We start from the raw sequence: 16,124 nt of genomic DNA on the forward strand, positions 1-16,124 counted from the left end.
AGATGTAGTAGAGTAGAAGTAGAACGTAGTAGAACATAGAAAAACTCAAGTAGAGTACAAGTACCTCAACGTTTAAGTACAGTACTTGAGTAAATGTACTCAGTTACAGTGTGTAGAGGTGTTAATTCATCTGATCATGTTGTTTATTGATTCTCACAGATCAATATATCAATCCTTCATCATCATCATCATCATCAGTGGGAGGCAGCAGGGAGAGTTTTCCCACAGTTCAGTCTGTCAGGATGACCTCTGATGAGGTCAGCAGGGGGCGGGGCCTGTCACTGTAACAAGCCAATGATGAGTGGACTGATAAACATCTCAGCCAATCAGACGCCCCGAGAGAGACGACAACAGTAACAGGTCCCAGAGGAGGGGGGGGGTTTCAATTAGTGAGAGTCTGTGTGTCTGTGTGTGTGTGTGTGTGTGTGTGTGTGTGTGTGTGTGTGTGTGTGTGTGTGTGTGTGTGTGTGTGTGAGATGATGCTCCAGCTTCAGTTCCCACCTCCGTCTCTCTTCATTGTCTCTCTTTATCTGATCTGAGGTCTGAACACAGTAACTAAGTACATCTACTCTAACTACTGCACTCTTTCAGGTACTTGTACTTTACTGGAGTATTTACATTTCATGCTACTTTATACTTCTAGTCCAGGGGTCAGGGGTCAGGGGTCAAGGGTCAAGGGTCAGGGGTTAGCAGCGTTTACTATCTAGAGAGATATTTTAGTCTCTGTCTGGAGCTGCAAATCATGTGATCATTGTGATGAAGGTAACTCAGTTTACAGTCTAAGTATATAGTATATCAGTCTAATGCAGTGAGGGCCAAAGAGACAATGTACTACGGAGTATTAGGACCACACTGAGGGAAAAAACATCTGAGATTTACACAATAAAGTCACAACTTTACGAGAAAAAAAGAAAATAACACGTAAAATGACTACTTTATAATATTATTACTTTATTCTCTAAATCTCAGGTTTATTTTTTTCCTCAATGTGGCCCTAATACTCCGTCGTACCGTCGTACCGTCGTACCGTAGACCTACAACAATGAGAAATGAAAATGAAAATGTAAACAAAGAACAGTGATTCATTTCCTTTAATGTTTTTATAACTCCTCAGAGAGCCGCTGGAGAGGAGCTGAAGAGCTGCAGGTTTCTGACCTCTGGTCTAGTTTATCACTTTAATAAACCTCCAGGTACTGACTGGACTTTACAGAGATTAAACTGAGCATTCATATCCATATATACTGAATAATACTAGAATATAACTAATACTTTAACATACTATGATATTACTACAGCGTCCTGTGGTGATCAATTTATTATTATTATCTCTCTACTGACGTTATTATGAACGTTTATGTTCAAGTAAACAACTGTCAGCAAGAAACATTCAATAAAGTATTTTTAAAGGGCGGATCCATCCGTGACGTAGGTCAGCACAGTGAGCTAATCAATAAGGTTATCAATAATGTGACCGCTAGCACTGTCTGAGTCAGCGTTAGCTGTGATCAGTCTGGTAAGAACTGAAAGAAGTGGGGTTGTATGGATCCTCTGTGTTCTGAGAGGTTAAATTACTGGTTTTTGTGAATGGAGTCTGGTGGCTTTTGATTTGACGCTATATTGAATTATTGATTAGCTCACTGTGCTGACCTGAGTCACTGATGGATCCCTTTAAAATACTTTATTGAACGTTTCTTTCAGACAGTTGTTTACTTCAGAGTTCAAACATTTAATAAATAACGTTTTCCGTTCATAATAACGTCAGTAGAGAGATAATAATAATAAATTGATCACCACAGGACGCTGTAGTAATATCATAGTATGTTAAAGTATTAGTTATATTCTAGTATTATTCAGTATATATAGATATGAATGCTCAGTTTAATCTCTGTAAAGTCCAGTCAGTACCTGGAGGTTTAAAGTGATAAAATAGAAGTATAAAGTAGCATGAAATGTAAATACTCCAGTAAAGTACAAGTACCTGAAAGAGTGCAGTAGTTAGAGTAGATGTACTTAGTTACTGTGTTCAGACCTCAGATCAGATAAAGAGAGACAATGAAGAGAGACGGAGGTGGGAACTGAAGCTGGAGCATCATCTCACACACACACACACACACACACACACACACACACACACACACAGACACACAGACTCTCACTAATTGAAACCCCCCCCCCTCCTCTGGGACCTGTTACTGTTGTCGTCTCTCTCGGGGCGTCTGATTGGCTGAGATGTTTATCAGTCCACTCATCATTGGCTTGTTACAGTGACAGGCCCCGCCCCCTGCTGACCTCATCAGAGGTCATCCTGACAGACTGAACAGCAGCGCTCTCATTGGTTGAAATAAATAAATAATAGATATGAACAGATGCAGTCTGGTCACATGATCACAGATCCACCGTCATGTGATCACTTTGCTCCTTACATCACTTCCTGTTGACTGAACGTCATCACGTGACAGAAAACGAGCTACCGAGACGTTTCTATTAATCACCCTTATAAAGAAGAAGAATACTTCAGGTTTATTTTATGAAGTAAACTTAGTTAAAGTTCAAGTATATTCCCCAGTATACTTTATGTAATATACTGATATCAGTGTACTAGTAGTATACTTGTAAGTTTACTACTTTAATACTTCTTGGGACTAAATTTTCCCACTTTTTAGTTTATAGAAGTACTTCTAAGTATACTTTAAATGTAAGAGTATTAAACTTTGAGTACACAACTAGTTTACATCCAAGTTGTATTTTGTACTGCAACTATACTATAAACAATACTACAAGTGTACTTATAGGTATACTGTTAGTTTCTAGTTATATACACTTTAAAGTATACTCTCAGTAAACTACTAGTTGAATAGTTTTTATACTGCAAGTATAAGTTTTCTTCAGTGAACTTATAGTACTCAGCCAAATATACTTTTTAGTATAAGCCAAGTATACTAAAGTATAACTTTAAGTATATCTCTGATAAGTAGACTGAAAGTATTCTCTCTTATTTTAAGTTTAAAGAAGAATACTAATAGTAGTACTTCAATAAACTTCGTTCTCTGAGGGTGAATGTTGGACAGCTGAACGTTAACAACAGACCTCTGACGGCTCTCTGTTCAACAGCGCGTTGCTGGATGTAAACTAACGTCAGCGGTTAGATCTCAGCGTCTACACAACAACAACAACAACAACAACAACAACAACACACAACAACAACAACAACACACCACAACAACAACACACAACAGCAACAACACAACAACAACAACAACAACACACAACAACAACAACACAACAACAGCGACAACAACACCACCACCACAACAACAACAACACACAACAGCAACAACACAACAACAACAACACACAACAACAACAACAACAACACACAACAGCAACAACACAACAACAACAACACACAACAACAACAACACAACACACAACAACAGCGACAACAACACCACCACCACAACAACAACAACAACAACAACAACAACACACAACAACACACAACAACACACAACAACAACTAGTGGAGAATCATTGTCATATTTATTCATCTGTATTATTACAGAAACATTTTTGCATCACAGATGAAAATATTCAACAAACATCACGAAGAATAAAACAATAAAACACCAAACGTTCCTTTAACATTAAAAGAACTCCATCTGGTTACTGGTTCTCTGCTGAGACGAAGAACTTCTTCTTCTCTGTCAGAATATAAAGCTTAATAACAGAACAGCCTCCATCACGTTTAATAATAATAATACTAATGACTCTAATAAGTAAGTAATGTGAATATCACATGACGTGTCGGTCCCTTAAAGGACCATTCTACTATTTTAGATGATGACTTCATGAGTTTAACTTCCTCTGGTCTCCAGTCCAACATGGTGGACCGGTCCGGTCCCGCTGGTCTCTGCTGGATCCGGTCCGTGTGACCAGCTGTAGCTGGTGGGCAGGTGGAGGTACCGCAGCAGAGCTCCACAGTCCTGGTCTGAGTCTCCGTCCTCTGAAGTGTCCCAGCTGGCGTTGGGTGACGGCGTCCCCCGCAGCAGCCCGTCCTCCTCGTCTTCCTCGTCCTCGTCCTCCTGCTGCTCCACGCTGCCCGCCCGGCCCCTGGGGGCCCCCCTGAGGTCCTGGTCCGTCAGCACCTGGTCCAGGAAGCCGATGTACCTGAGGGCGAGGCGCAGGATCTCGTTCTTGCTGAGCTTCCTGTCGGGGGGGTGCGTTGGGATGAGACTCCGCAGCTCAGTGAACGCTCCGTTGACGTTCTGCTGACGCCAACGCTCACGGCTGTTGGTGGAGACCCGGCGGACCACCCGGGGACCAGAACCTGAGGGGGGGGGGGGGAGGAGAGGAGAGGAGAGGAGAGGAGAGGAGAGAGGAGGGGGGTCAGCTGGAGTCCAGAGAACCAGGTCTAAGCTCTGAAGACACATGATAGAGCTTCTCTAGAGAGAGCTGATGGATGTCTGCTTAAATCACTGTTTTTCTCTATGGAGTCTGGTCCAGGCCACCACAACTACTTTCTATCACTCTATCTATCTGTCTGTCTGTCTGTCTGTCTGTCTGTCTGTCTGTCTGTCTGTCTGTCTGTCTGTCTGTCTGTCTGTCTATCTATCTATCTATCTATCTATCAGGCCTCCACAATGATCTCTGACATGTTTCATTCTAATCAAGTAAAACCCTGATTGGACAGCCGTCCATTCAGAGAGAAACTGTGAACTCACCGTCACTGAACTTCATCTCACTGAGACTCAGACTCTGTTTCATCAGGATGCAGCGACACGGATCACTGAAGACAGACAGACAGACAGACAGACAGACAGACAGACAGACAGACAGACAGACAGACAGACAGACAGACAGACAGACAGTTAGTGTTTGTCCTCTCAGTGTCTCATCATCTCTCTTGAACTCTCGGTAACATTTTAAAGGTTTTACAGTACATTAGAAGTACTAGTACACACAGCAGTAGAAGTACTAGTACACACAGCAGTAGAAGTACTAGTACACACAGCAGTAGAAGTACTAGTACACACAGCAGTAGAAGTACTAATACACACAGCAGTAGAAGTACTAATACACACAGCAGTAGAAGTACTAGTACACACAGCAGTAGAAGTACTAGTACACACAGCAGTAGAAGTACTAATACACACAGTAGTAGAAGTACTAATACACACAGCAGTAGAAGTACTAATACACACAGCAGTAGAAGTACTAGTACACACAGCAGTAGAAGTACTAGTACACACAGCAGTAGAAGTACTAATACACACAGCAGTAGAAGTACTAGTACACACAGCAGTAGAAGTACTAATACACACAGCAGTAGAAGTACTAATACACACAGCAGTAGAAGTACTAATACACACAGCAGTAGAAGTACTAGTACACACAGCAGTAGAAGTACTAATACACACAGCAGTAGAAGTACTAATACACACAGCAGTAGAAGTACTAATACACACAGCAGTAGAAGTACTAGTACACACAGCAGTAGAAGTACTAATACACACAGCAGTAGAAGTACTAATACACACAGTAGTAGAAGTACTAATACACACAGCAGTAGAAGTACTAGTACACACAGCAGTAGAAGTACTAATACACACAGCAGTAGAAGTACTAGTACCTCTAATACTCCAGAGTGTGAGGACTTCAGTCAGCTGAGGATGAACTTTAATCTGAATCATTGATATAATATAATCTCTAATAACTCAATGAAACAGTTCCAGATGTTTTCTCACCTGGTGCAGACAGCTGTTGTTCTGACGCGCGGTCTCGTGCAGCAGGTCTCCTGTAGTAAGTCTTGTTCAGGTCTCAGCAGGATGATCCGGGTCTGGTTCAGACGGGCTCTGGTCTGGTCTGGTGGTCTGATGGTCTCTGAGTCTCTGAGTCTCTGTTTTATACTGATCCCCGCGTCCCTCTCTGTGTCGTGACGCCTCGTTACCATGGAGACCCCGTTAATCAAGACAGTCCCATTAACCCAGACAGACCACGAAGCAGCCCCCCAGAGACCTGGACCTGGACCCGCCCCCTCCCCAAGAGACCTGCAGCCCCCCAGAGACCTGCAGGGTCCAGGACCCGCCCCGCCCCCAACCCCCATCCCCCCCCCCCGCTGCAGGAGTCGTGTTATCCGGCCTCTCCTCCTCCATCACGACCCGCAGCTCTACTCTACTCCACCTCACAGGTACATATAGTACTACTACTCTACTCCACCTCACAGGTACATATAGTACTACTACTCTACTACACCTAACAGGTACATATAGTACTACTACTCTACTACACCTCACAGGTACATATAGTACTACTACTCTACTACACCTCACAGGTACATATAGTACTACTACTCTACTACACCTCACAGGTACATATAGTACTACTACTCTACTACACCTCACAGGTACATATAGTACTACTACTCTACTCCACCTCACAGGTACATATAGTACTACTACTCTACTACACCTAACAGGTACATATAGTACTACTACTCTACTACACCTCACAGGTACATATAGTACTACTACTCTACTCCACCTCACAGGTACATATAGTACTACTCTACTCCACCTAACAGGTACATATAGTACTACTACTCTACTACACCTCACAGGTACATATAGTACTACTACTCTACTCCACCTCACAGGTACATATAGTACTACTACTCTACTACACCTAACAGGTACATATAGTACTACTACTCTACTACACCTCACAGGTACATATAGTACTACTACTCTACTACACCTCACAGGTACATATAGTACTACTCTACTCCACCTCACAGGTACATATAGTACTACTCTACTACACCTAACAGGTACATATAGTACTACTACTCTACTACACCTCACAGGTACATATAGTACTACTACTCTACTCCACCTCACAGGTACATATAGTACTACTACTCTACTACACCTAACAGGTACATATAGTACTACTACTCTACTACACCTCACAGGTACATATAGTACTACTACTCTACTCCACCTCACAGGTACATATAGTACTACTCTACTACACCTAACAGGTACATATAGTACTACTACTCTACTACACCTCACAGGTACATATAGTACTACTCTACTACACCTCACAGGTACATATAGTACTACTACTCTACTCCACCTAACAGGTACATATAGTACTACTACTCTACTACACCTCACAGGTACATATAGTACTACTACTCTACTCCACCTCACAGGTACATATAGTACTACTACTCTACTACACCTAACAGGTACATATAGTACTACTACTCTACTACACCTCACAGGTACATATAGTACTACTACTCTACTCCACCTCACAGGTACATATAGTACTACTACTCTACTACACCTCACAGGTACATATAGTACTACTACTCTACTACACCTCACAGGTACATATAGTACTACTCTACTCCACCTCACAGGTACATATAGTACTACTCTACTACACCTAACAGGTACATATAGTACTACTACTCTACTACACCTCACAGGTACATATAGTACTACTACTCTACTCCACCTCACAGGTACATATAGTACTACTACTCTACTACACCTAACAGGTACATATAGTACTACTACTCTACTACACCTCACAGGTACATATAGTACTACTACTCTACTCCACCTCACAGGTACATATAGTACTACTACTCTACTACACCTCACAGGTACATATAGTACTACTACTCTACTCCACCTCACAGGTACATATAGTACTACTACTCTACTACACCTAACAGGTACATATAGTACTACTACTCTACTACACCTCACAGGTACATATAGTACTACTACTCTACTCCACCTCACAGGTACATATAGTACTACTCTACTACACCTAACAGGTACATATAGTACTACTACTCTACTACACCTCACAGGTACATATAGTACTACTCTACTACACCTCACAGGTACATATAGTACTACTACTCTACTCCACCTCACAGGTACATATAGTACTACTACTCTACTACACCTCACAGGTACATATAGTACTACTCTACTCCACCTCACAGGTACATATAGTACTACTCTACTACACCTCACAGGTACATATAGTACTACTCTACTCCACCTCACAGGTACATATAGTACTACTCTACTACACCTCACAGGTACATATAGTACTACTCTACTCCACCTCACAGGTACATATAGTACTACTCTACTCCACCTCACAGGTACATATAGTACTACTCTACTACACCTAACAGGTACATATAGTACTACTCTACTCCACCTCACAGGTACATATAGTACTACTACTCTACTACACCTCACAGGTACATATAGTACTACTACTCTACTACACCTCACAGGTACATATAGTACTACTACTCTACTACACCTCACAGGTACATATAGTACTACTACTCTACTACACCTCACAGGTACATATAGTACTACTACTCTACTCCACCTCACAGGTACATATAGTACTACTCTACTACACCTCACAGGTACATATAGTACTACTCTACTCCACCTCACAGGTACATATAGTACTACTCTACTCCACCTCACAGGTACATATAGTACTACTCTACTACACCTCACAGGTACATATAGTACTACTCTACTCCACCTCACAGGTACATATAGTACTACTCTACTACACCTAACAGGTACATATAGTACTACTCTACTCCACCTCACAGGTACATATAGTACTACTACTCTACTCCACCTCACAGGTACATATAGTACTACTACTCTACTACACCTCACAGGTACATATAGTACTACTCTACTACACCTCACAGGTACATATAGTACTACTCTACTCCACCTCACAGGTACATATAGTACTACTACTCTACTACACCTCACAGGTACATATAGTACTACTACTCTACTACACCTCACAGGTACATATAGTACTACTACTCTACTACACCTCACAGGTACATATAGTACTACTACTCTACTACACCTCACAGGTACATATAGTACTACTACTCTACTCCACCTCACAGGTACATATAGTACTACTCTACTACACCTCACAGGTACATATAGTACTACTCTACTCCACCTCACAGGTACATATAGTACTACTCTACTCCACCTCACAGGTACATATAGTACTACTCTACTACACCTCACAGGTACATATAGTACTACTCTACTCCACCTCACAGGTACATATAGTACTACTCTACTACACCTAACAGGTACATATAGTACTACTCTACTCCACCTCACAGGTACATATAGTACTACTACTCTACTACACCTCACAGGTACATATAGTACTACTACTCTACTACACCTCACAGGTACATATAGTACTACTCTACTACACCTCACAGGTACATATAGTACTACTACTCTACTACATCTAACAGGTACATATAGTACTACTCTACTACACCTCACAGGTACATATAGTACTACTCTACTACACCTCACAGGTACATATAGTACTACTCTACTCCACCTCACAGGTACATATAGTACTACTCTACTACACCTCACAGGTACATATAGTACTACTCTACTCCACCTCACAGGTACATATAGTACTACTACTCTACTACACCTCACAGGTACATATAGTACTACTACTCTACTACACCTCACAGGTACATATAGTACTACTACTCTACTACACCTCACAGGTACATATAGTACTACTACTCTACTACACCTCACAGGTACATATAGTACTACTCTACTACACCTCACAGGTACATATAGTACTACTCTACTACACCTCACAGGTACATATAGTACTACTCTACTACACCTCACAGGTACATATAGTACTACTCTACTCCACCTCACAGGTACATATAGTACTACTCTACTCCACCTCACAGGTACATATAGTACTACTACTCTACTACACCTCACAGGTACATATAGTACTACTCTACTACACCTCACAGGTACATATAGTACTACTCTACTCCACCTCACAGGTACATATAGTACTACTACTCTACTACACCTAACAGGTACATATAGTACTACTACTCTACTACACCTAACAGGTACATATAGTACTACTACTCTACTCCACCTCACAGGTACATATAGTACTACTACTCTACTACACCTAACAGGTACATATAGTACTACTACTCTACTCCACCTCACAGGTACATATAGTACTACTCTACTACACCTAACAGGTACATATAGTACTACTACTCTACTCCACCTCACAGGTACATATAGTACTACTACTCTACTACACCTAACAGGTACATATAGTACTACTACTCTACTCCACCTCACAGGTACATATAGTACTACTCTACTACACCTAACAGGTACATATAGTACTACTACTCTACTCCACCTCACAGGTACATATAGTACTACTACTCTACTACACCTAACAGGTACATATAGTACTACTACTCTACTACATCTCACAGGTACATATAGTACTACTACTCTACTCCACCTCACAGGTACATATAGTACTACTACTCTACTACACCTAACAGGTACATATAGTACTACTACTCTACTACATCTCACAGGTACATATAGTACTACTCTACTACATCTCACAGGTACATATAGTACTACTACTCTACTACACCTCACAGGTACATATAGTACTACTACTCTACTACACCTCACAGGTACATATAGTACTACTACTCTACTACACCTCACAGGTACATATAGTACTACTCTACTACATCTCACAGGTACATATAGTACTACTACTCTACTACATCTCACAGGTACATATAGTACTACTCTACTACATCTCACAGGTACATATAGTACTACTACTCTACTACATCTCACAGGTACATATAGTACTACTCTACTACACCTCACAGGTACATATAGTACTACTCTACTACACCTCACAGGTACATATAGTACTACTACTCTACTACACCTCACAGGTACATATAGTACTACTCTACTACATCTCACAGGTACATATAGTACTACTACTCTACTACATCTCACAGGTACATATAGTACTACTCTACTACACCTCACAGGTACATATAGTACTACTCTACTACATCTAACAGGTACATATAGTACTACTACTCTACTACACCTCACAGGTACATATAGTACTACTACTCTACTACATCTAACAGGTACATATAGTACTACTACTCTACTCCACCTCACAGGTACATATAGTACTACTACTCTACTACACCTCACAGGTACATATAGTACTACTACTCTACTACACCTCACAGGTACATATAGTACTACTCTACTACACCTCACAGGTACATATAGTACTACTACTCTACTACATCTAACAGGTACATATAGTACTACTACTCTACTACATCTCACAGGTACATATAGTACTACTCTACTACATCTAACAGGTACATATAGTACTACTACTCTACTCCACCTCACAGGTACATATAGTACTACTACTCTACTACATCTAACAGGTACATATAGTACTACTACTCTACTACACCTCACAGGTACATATAGTACTACTACTCTACTACATCTAACAGGTACATATAGTACTACTACTCTACTACATCTCACAGGTACATATAGTACTACTCTACTACATCTAACAGGTACATATAGTACTACTACTCTACTCCACCTCACAGGTACATATAGTACTACTCTACTACATCTAACAGGTACATATAGTACTACTACTCTACTACATCTCACAGGTACATATAGTACTACTCTACTACATCTAACAGGTACATATAGTACTACTACTCTACTACATCTCACAGGTACATATAGTACTACTACTCTACTACATCTAACAGGTACATATAGTACTACTACTCTACTACATCTAACAGGTACATATAGTACTACTCTACTACACCTCACAGGTACATATAGTACTACTACTCTACTACATCTAACAGGTACATATAGTACTACTACTCTACTACATCTAACAGGTACATATAGTACTACTACTCTACTACATCTAACAGGTACATATAGTACTACTACTCTACTACATCTAACAGGTACATATAGTACTACTCTACTACATCTCACAGGTACATATAGTACTACTCTACTACACCTCACAGGTACATATAGTACTACTACTCTACTACATCTCACAGGTACATATAGTACTACTACTCTACTACATCTCACAGGTACATATAGTACTACTACTCTACTACATCTCACAGGTACATATAGTACTACTACTCTACTACACCTCACAGGTACATATAGTACTACTCTACTACACCTCACAGGTACATATAGTACTACTACTCTACTACATCTAACAGGTACATATAGTACTACTACTCTACTACATCTCACAGGTACATATAGTACTACTACTCTACTACATCTCACAGGTACATATAGTACTACTCTACTACACCTCACAGGTACATATAGTACTACTACTCTACTACACCTCACAGGTACATATAGTACTACTACTCTACTACATCTCACAGGTACATATAGTACTACTACTCTACTACACCTCACAGGTACATATAGTACTACTACTCTACTACATCTCACAGGTACATATAGTACTACTACTCTACTACACCTCACAGGTACATATAGTACTACTCTACTACACCTCACAGGTACATATAGTACTACTCTACTCCACCTCACAGGTACATATAGTACTACTACTCTACTACACCTCACAGGTACATATAGTACTACTCTACTACACCTCACAGGTACATATAGTACTACTACTCTACTACACCTCACAGGTACATATAGTACTACTACTCTACTACACCTCACAGGTACATATAGTACTACTCTACTACACCTCACAGGTACATATAGTACTACTACTCTACTACACCTAACAGGTACATATAGTACTACTACTCTACTCCACCTCACAGGTACATATAGTACTACTACTCTACTACACCTAACAGGTACATATAGTACTACTACTCTACTACACCTCACAGGTACATATAGTACTACTACTCTACTACACCTCACAGGTACATATAGTACTACTACTCTACTACACCTCACAGGTACATATAGTACTACTACTCTACTACACCTCACAGGTACATATAGTACTACTACTCTACTACACCTCACAGGTACATATAGTACTACTACTCTACTACACCTCACAGGTACATATAGTACTACTACTCTACTACACCTCACAGGTACATATAGTACTACTCTACTACACCTCACAGGTACATATAGTACTACTCTACTACATCTCACAGGTACATATAGTACTACTACTCTACTACATCTCACAGGTACATATAGTACTACTCTACTACATCTCACAGGTACATATAGTACTACTCTACTACACCTCACAGGTACATATAGTACTACTACTCTACTACACTCACAGGTACATATAGTACTACTACTCTACTACATCTCACAGGTACATATAGTACTACTCTACTACACCTCACAGGTACATATAGTACTACTACTCTACTACATCTAACAGGTACATATAGTACTACTACTCTACTACATCTCACAGGTACATATAGTACTACTCTACTACATCTAACAGGTACATATAGTACTACTACTCTACTACATCTAACAGGTACATATAGTACTACTCTACTACTATCTCACAGGTACATATAGTACTACTACTCTACTACATCTAACAGGTACATATAGTACTACTCTACTACACCTCACAGGTACATATAGTACTACTACTCTACTACATCTCACAGGTACATATAGTACTACTACTCTACTACATCTAACAGGTACATATAGTACTACTCTACTACACCTCACAGGTACATATAGTACTACTACTCTACTACATCTAACAGGTACATATAGTACTACTACTCTACTACATCTAACAGGTACATATAGTACTACTACTACTACACCTCACAGGTACATATAGTACTACTACTCTACTACATCTAACAGGTACATATAGTACTACTACTCTACTACATCTAACAGGTACATATAGTACTACTACTCTACTACATCTAACAGGTACATATAGTACTACTACTCTACTACATCTAACAGGTACATATAGTACTACTACTCTACTACACCTCACAGGTACATATAGTACTACTACTCTACTACATCTCACAGGTACATATAGTGACTACTCTACTACACCTCACAGGTACATATAGTACACTACTCTACTACATCTCACAGGTACATATAGTACTACTACTCTACTACATCTCACAGGTACATATAGTACTACTACTCTACTACACCTCAAGGTACATATAGTACTACTACTCTACTACATCTCACAGGTACATATAGTACTACTACTCTACTACATCTCACAGGTACATATAGTACTACTACTCTACTACATCTCACAGGTACATATAGTACTACTACTCTACTACATCTCACAGGTACATATAGTACTACTACTCTACTACATCTCACAGGTACATATAGTACTACTACTCTACTACATCTCACAGGTACATATAGTACTACTACTCTACTACATCCTCACAGGTACATATAGTACTACTCTACTACATCCTCACAGGTACATATAGTACTACTACTCTACTACATCTCACAGGTACATATAGTACTACTCCTACTACACCTCACAGGTACATATAGTACTACTACTCTACTACATCTCACAGGTACATATAGTACTACTACTCTACTACACCTCACAGGTACATATAGTACTACTACTCTACTACACCTCACAGGTACATATAGTACTACTACTCTACTACATCTCACAGGTACATATAGTACTACTACTCTACTACATCTCACAGGTACATATAGTACTACTCTACTACACCTCACAGGTACATATAGTACTACTACTCTACTACATCTCACAGGTACATATAGTACTACTACTCTACCTACATCTAACAGGTACATATAGTACTACTACTCTACTACACCTCACAGGTACATATAGTACTACTACTCTACTACATCTCACAGGTACATATAGTATTACTCTACTACACCTCACAGGTACATATAGTACTACTACTCTACTACATCTCACAGGTACATATAGTACTACTACTCTACTACACCTAACAGGTACATATAGTACTACTCTACTACACCTCACAGGTACATATAGTACTACTACTCTACTACACCTAACAGGTACATATAGTACTACTACTCTACTACATCTAACAGGTACATATAGTACTACTCTTACTACACCTCACAGGTACATATAGTACTACTACTCTACTACACCTAACAGGTACATATAGTACTACTACTCTACTACACCTCACAGGTACATATAGTACTACTCTACTCACCTAACAGGTACATATAGTACTACTACTCTACTACATCTCACAGGTACATATAGTACTACTACTCTACTACACCTCACAGGTACATATAGTACTACTACTCTACTACATCTCACAGGTACATATAGTACTACTACTCTACTACACCTCACAGGTACATATAGTACTACTACTCTACTACACCTCACAGGTACATATAGTACTACTACTCTACTACATCCTCACAGGTACATATAGTACTACTACTCTACTACACCTCACAGGTACATATAGTACTACTACTCTACTACACCTCACAGGTACATATAGTACTACTACTCTACTACACCTCACAGGTACATATAGTACTACTACCTACTACACCTCACAGGTACATATAGTACTACTACTCTACTACACCTAACAGGTACATATAGTACTACTACTCTACTACACCTCACAGGTACATATAGTACTACTACTCTACTACACCTCACAGGTACATATAGTACTACTACTCTACACCTCACAGGTACATATAGTACTACTACTCTACTACACCTCACAGGTACATATAGTACTACTACTCTACTACACCTCACAGGTACATATAGTACTACTACTCTACTCCACCTCACAGGTACATATAGTACTACTACTCTACTACACCTCACAGGTACTATAGTACTACTACTCTACTCCACCTCACAGGTACATATAGTACTACTACTCTACTACACCTAACAGGTACATATAGTTACTACTACTCTACTACACCTCACAGGTACATATAGTACTACTACTCTAACTTCCCACCTCACAGGTACATATAGTACTCCTACTCTACTACAACCTAACAGGTACATAT

General features: G+C 39.9%; 1 protein-coding gene across 1 annotated transcript; it reads right to left on the reverse strand.

Moving 5' to 3' along the window:
- Positions 1-3,507: 3,507 nt before the first annotated feature.
- On the reverse strand, positions 3,508-6,167 carry LOC141768576 (T-cell acute lymphocytic leukemia protein 1 homolog). The gene is made up of 3 exons (XM_074636970.1): positions 5,745-6,167; positions 4,722-4,786; positions 3,508-4,327 (listed from the first exon to the last, which is right to left on the reverse strand). Exons 1-3 carry the CDS (start codon positions 6,101-6,103, stop codon positions 3,855-3,857), a joined length of 897 nt encoding a protein of 298 aa, XP_074493071.1. The 5' UTR covers positions 6,104-6,167; the 3' UTR covers positions 3,508-3,854.
- Positions 6,168-16,124: the final 9,957 nt, after the last annotated feature.

Source organism: Sebastes fasciatus, chromosome 5, assembly GCF_043250625.1.
Source record: "Sebastes fasciatus isolate fSebFas1 chromosome 5, fSebFas1.pri, whole genome shotgun sequence".
In the NCBI taxonomy this organism is placed as follows: domain Eukaryota; kingdom Metazoa; phylum Chordata; class Actinopteri; order Perciformes; family Sebastidae; genus Sebastes; species Sebastes fasciatus.